The sequence below is a fragment of the Engraulis encrasicolus genome, chromosome 24, assembly GCF_034702125.1.
Source record: "Engraulis encrasicolus isolate BLACKSEA-1 chromosome 24, IST_EnEncr_1.0, whole genome shotgun sequence".
In the NCBI taxonomy this organism is placed as follows: Eukaryota; Metazoa; Chordata; class Actinopteri; order Clupeiformes; family Engraulidae; genus Engraulis; species Engraulis encrasicolus.
The window spans coordinates 43,868,286-43,873,285 of record NC_085880.1 but is presented as its reverse complement, the minus strand read 5'-3'; the positions used below and the strand labels follow the sequence as shown (position 1 = coordinate 43,873,285).

Here is a 5,000-nt window from a genome sequence, read left to right as displayed (position 1 = left end):
AAAGAAGGTGGTGGAGAGAAAAAAAAGTAGTAGCAAGCGTTTTTTTTTCTCCTAATTCCGTACATGGCAGGAAGACATCGATGAGTAGGCAAAGCATATGTAAACGCCAAGAAACGAGAAAAGAAAAGAAAACGAGGCAAAATGTAATACTATGCAGTGTGTGAGTGTGGGTGGGTCCTGGCTCACTCACGTTGAGGAGACGGTCCACTAAGGAAAGTATAAATAACATGCAAATTGTAATTGACTTAATATTCAGTAAACTGTAATTAATCCCGCACAGCACAGCGTGATGTGGTATGAAAAGGAGAACGGCAGTGAAGGCAGCACAAAACATATCTGACAGCTCAATTAAGGGAATTCTACTAATGGATTTGTGACCAAAGGATAAATGAAATGAGTGATTGTGATGGCTGAGGGCACGGTGGTGGTTGGTGGGGGCCCACCAAGAAGGCTTTAGAAGGAAGAAGAAGGATAGCTTTGCATCCTAATGAATCCTCATATACAATGCAGCTCTGACAGCAGCAGGCCACATCTCGCCAGACACTCATTCGCTGACTCCCTTTAAAGCTCACTTTGAAGAGAAGAGGGAAAAAAAATATGAAGCTCACGTAAAATGAAAATGTTAAGAAAAGGTAACCGAAAATGATCATCTCCTCGTCCTCGAGAAGAGGGAGGGTTGCAGAAGGATCGTAAAAACACATCACGTACACCTAGGGTCTACTTTTTTTTCCCCACTTCATCAAGATGAGTCGCATCAGCGTTTAATGTCTTTAGCTCTTTGAGGTCTGTTGGCAAAGAGCAGGAGTGAAACAATCATATTCAGCCAGGGGTTCGCTTCGCAGCACACAAAATTTGCCTTAAACCACCACACAGCTCCCTAGCGGTGTGACCTTTTAGTCAGCGGGCTGCCATGGCATGGAGGCTCTCTGGAGTTCCTTATAAGCTTGTTGAAAAGCATGGCTCTAGGCCCGGCCGCAGCGCAGCACAGCACAGCACACAGCAGCACTCCATTGGGAAGCACAAAAAAGGTTAAACCTACTCTCTCTCTCTCTGAGGAGGAGGAAGGATCTCTCTCTCGGCTAGCTGGAATACCCCGTTGTGAGATTATTTTTTCACTTCAGTTTAGCGCTCCTGAAGGAGATGTTTTTTTTTTTTGGTGACTTCCACTCGCTCCGCAACAAGGCTGATTTTCCAAAGCGCTCCATCTCTCTTGGCTGTGTCAGTGTGTCTCACTGTGCCGTTCTCTGAGTGACATTCAAAGAAACTGCTGCGACTTTCTCAAAAGTCACTCTTAGGGGTTGAGAGTAATGTCTCCAGTTGACAAATGAGGAAAATTATGTCAAACGTCAGTTTGAACTTTTCACAGTCTGAAATGTCTCTTCTTCATGAATATCAAACAAGAAAACTCAGAATAGATAGTTACATAACATTCCGAGAGACATAACACAGAATAGAGAGCAGAAAACAAGCAGAGTTTGCAGAGACTGAAAAAAAGAACAACTAAATTTTAAGTGGCAATTGCAGCTAATACTTTGCACTGTGATTTATATTACTAAGAGATGGTATCTTAGACTTTCCTGTCTGTTTTTTTTTCTACAGTTTGCAGCCTCCACTGTGCAGTCTAGCACATATAACACATCCGTACCGTACTACAGGTACTCCAGCCCTCGCCTGAATAAAAATAAACTTTTATGGCTGGCAAGTTTAGAAAGTTGGCTTCTTGTCAGCACTGCAGGAGCGGTGCCAAAGGGCTGCTGGGCTCAGCTGTAGTGTCTTGGCACCGGGCCAGCCTGGACTCCCTGATAAGAACTGTAATGCTTCCTCTGTTTCCTTAGTAGTTAGACATCGCTTAACGGGAGCAGCCTTGCCATATTACTGTACGTGCAAAACGCAATACGCACATGAAACTGATATGAGAAAAAAAAATGGAATGTCTATAATATAATGTCTATAATATAAAAGCACTCGACTGTCTGTGAGGGTGCGAGGGAGTTTCTGTTCTGCCCGCAATAGCGATGATATTAAACTAGGCTTTTTGTAATTAAAAGACCATACAGCTGTTTCGTCTCGGGAGCCATCTTGCAGTAATTAATTTGGATGAAATAAAATGAAGTCGGCTGCCAGATACATCCCAAAAGGTCTCTGTGCATTGACTGAAACATAAAGAAGTGTCATTTATAAACTAGTTTAAGCACCCGAACGCATGCTGTGGGTCGTGGAAGACATACATATAATGTAACTGACATGTCGTCTCACAGGCTAATGTACAAAAACCAGGCGCCATTCAGCATTCTGTGAAGAATTATAGAACAAAAAAAACACTTTGCTTTCTATAGCAATGCTTTTCAGACAATGAATGTAGAAATAGTCAGTCAAGGCAAGTTTGAGATTAGGCTCCCAAAATGTCTGTCAAACACAAGAACAGGTGATGGAACGGCTAAAAAACACAGAGGGAGAGAAGGAGGGGTTGGTAGTAGAGGATGGTGGTGAGCGGAGGTGAGGGAGGCATCGAGGGTGGTTTGTTTTCAAAGCTTTGGCAAGCACTCTCTTGATTAGCACGGCTTGCATGTTGTGGCTTTGAGCACAGACCAAAACCAGACTGGGATCCGAACCAATATTTTGAAATACTGACTTAGCTGTTGATATAAAAAAAAATAAAAAATACAATCTTTTCCTCGGGGAAACTTTCTAATTACACGGCCCCGGTTCTCTCTGTTTGCGGGTGTGTACTACCCAAATTTGTTTCATTTGATGTGCCGTGTTTGTCACACGAAAAAATTTCCCACCTGAAAAGCTGCCCAATTTGGGTGCTGTCATGTCTCCGCCGTCAGAGATTTCCAGGGAATCCCAGTTGTGCTCCAGGGCGAAGCTAATGACTTGAATCTGAAAACCAAAATTAGAAAACATCGGTACATGTTGCATGCAGCGGGACATTTTCCAAATTATCTTCTGACTGCCATGACATGTTCAGGTGTTCTCTTCCATTCCCGGGTGAACAAGATCACTAATCAAAAAGACACTCTATGGTAAAAAAAAAAAAAAACTGTGACAAAATAATTTAGTTTTCATCAACATTCAACTACAGTCATTGCTTTTCCTTCTGTGGTAATCTAAAAAAAACACAATTTGTCATTCAGGGGGCTAATTAAAACATGTTTAGAACACCTTCCATTGAAATTGTGATTTCTATTGGCAATTGGAGGAGTTCAGAGTCAGAGTCAAGCTACGTCAAGCTTTTTTCCTTCGTCTGCCCTTGTTCTTTTTATCTTTTATTATTTTCTTTGAACTTGCCTGGATCCCGGCTCCTTCAGTAACGACAATCCTCCACACACAGTTGAGGCTGTTCCCATAGGGCTCCGGGAACCCAGGAGACAGGATGGTGCCGCGCCTCTCTGTCAGGTTCCTACTGCACGGAACTGGGGAGCAGAATAAGATGGGGTGAGAGAGAGAGAGAGAGAGAGAGAGAGAGAGAGAGAGAGAGAGAGAGAGAGAGAGAGATGGAAAGAGAGAGATAGAGAGAGTTAGAGAGAGAGAGAGAGAGAGAGAGAGAGAGAGAGACAGAGACAGAGACAGAGACAGCGAGACAGAGGGACAGAGAGTGAAAGAGAGAGAGAAGATGAGAGAGGGGGAGAGAGAGAGAGAGAGAGGGAGAGAGAGAGAGAGAGAGAGAGAGAGAGAGACAGAGCATGGTGAAGGGAGGAAGCAAGGGGAGTGGGAGAAACAGAACAGCGGCAGAAGAGATTGCAGTCACGCTGTGCTTGGCACACACAAATTCCCCCTTTTCTCTGCTCTTATTACCGACATGCAGGGACTGGTGGAGGTGTGATGGGCCGCAGTTCTTCTGGTTATACTGCTGGGGAAAAGAAAGCAGCCAGCGGCATGTGTGCCTGTTTCAAAAGGGTGGCCAAGGGATAAGATACGATAAAATGGAGGAGCAGAGCTGAGTCACTCCCAGGTTACCTCCAGTAGCTTAGCAGCACAGATCTCTCACACCTTTCACATCTGTCATTAAAGGGGCACAAGGTAGGATGACGCTGTTTGCGCGGTGCCCGTGGCATGCCTGTCTCAAAATCTACACCGTATAATGACAAAATGCTGTTCAAATAAACTCGCTGTGAGAATGCTTTTCATCACGGAATGCCAGCAGTTGATACAAATCTGAATATGGTATGTGAAGTGATTTTTTTGTATGAAAAGTGTTAGACACTCGACACTCGTTCGGACCGCTCTGTCAAAAAGTTGCATTTGGTGTTTTCTGACAGCGGAAGTGGTCGAGAGACTCATCGTTCACTTACTAATGATTCACACAGCCATCGGCTGAATCGGGACAGTGATTAATGAAGCTTTTAATCCTACCTGGAGCCCCTTTAACAATGCCACTACTGATAGGTGTTAGCATGCTACCAGGTTTACGGAGAATGGTTGCAAGCACCCCATGCGCACAAGACAGCCCAAAAACAAAAATAAATGTTTATCACTCTAACAAGAGCACAAGAATAACACATCATATCACATCCTGTAATATTTACACCTTCACTTCACTTAGCACTATAGCATTACATTTTTCACATTCAGTTAATACTTTCATCAAAGGTGACTTGCCGTTATTGCAGGATTATCAGTTACAGTGCCTGCAGCATTGTGTGGAGAGGTGTTTAATATTCACTTAAAGGACAAGTGCACTATTTTAAACATTAACCTTTTCTGAGTTGTCTGCAATGTTTTAGAGTCCCCGTCAAACTACACATATATAGGGCTTACCTATACAGGTGGGCATGTGGGAATATAAGGCTTACCTATACAGGCGGGGATGTTGTCATTATGGCTTACCTATACAGGTGGGGATGTGGAATGCGGGAATATAAGGCTTACCTATACAGGTGGGGATGTGGAATGCGGGAATATAAGGCTTACCTATACAGGTGGGGATGCTGTCATTATGGCTTACCTATACAGGTGGGGATGTTGTCATTATGGCTTACCTATACAGGTGGGGATGT

General features: G+C 43.7%; 1 protein-coding gene across 1 annotated transcript in view; it reads right to left on the bottom strand.

Moving 5' to 3' along the window:
- Positions 1-5,000, bottom strand: part of LOC134441358 (CUB and sushi domain-containing protein 1-like) — a 617,842-nt gene that overhangs the window by 117,766 nt on the left and 495,076 nt on the right. Inside the window, exons 36-37 of the mRNA XM_063191634.1 lie at positions 3,292-3,416; positions 2,787-2,883 (exon numbers count right to left, since the gene is read on the bottom strand). Coding sequence (XP_063047704.1) covers positions 2,787-2,883; positions 3,292-3,416 — 222 coding nt within the window. The remainder of the gene's footprint in view (positions 1-2,786; positions 2,884-3,291; positions 3,417-5,000) is intronic.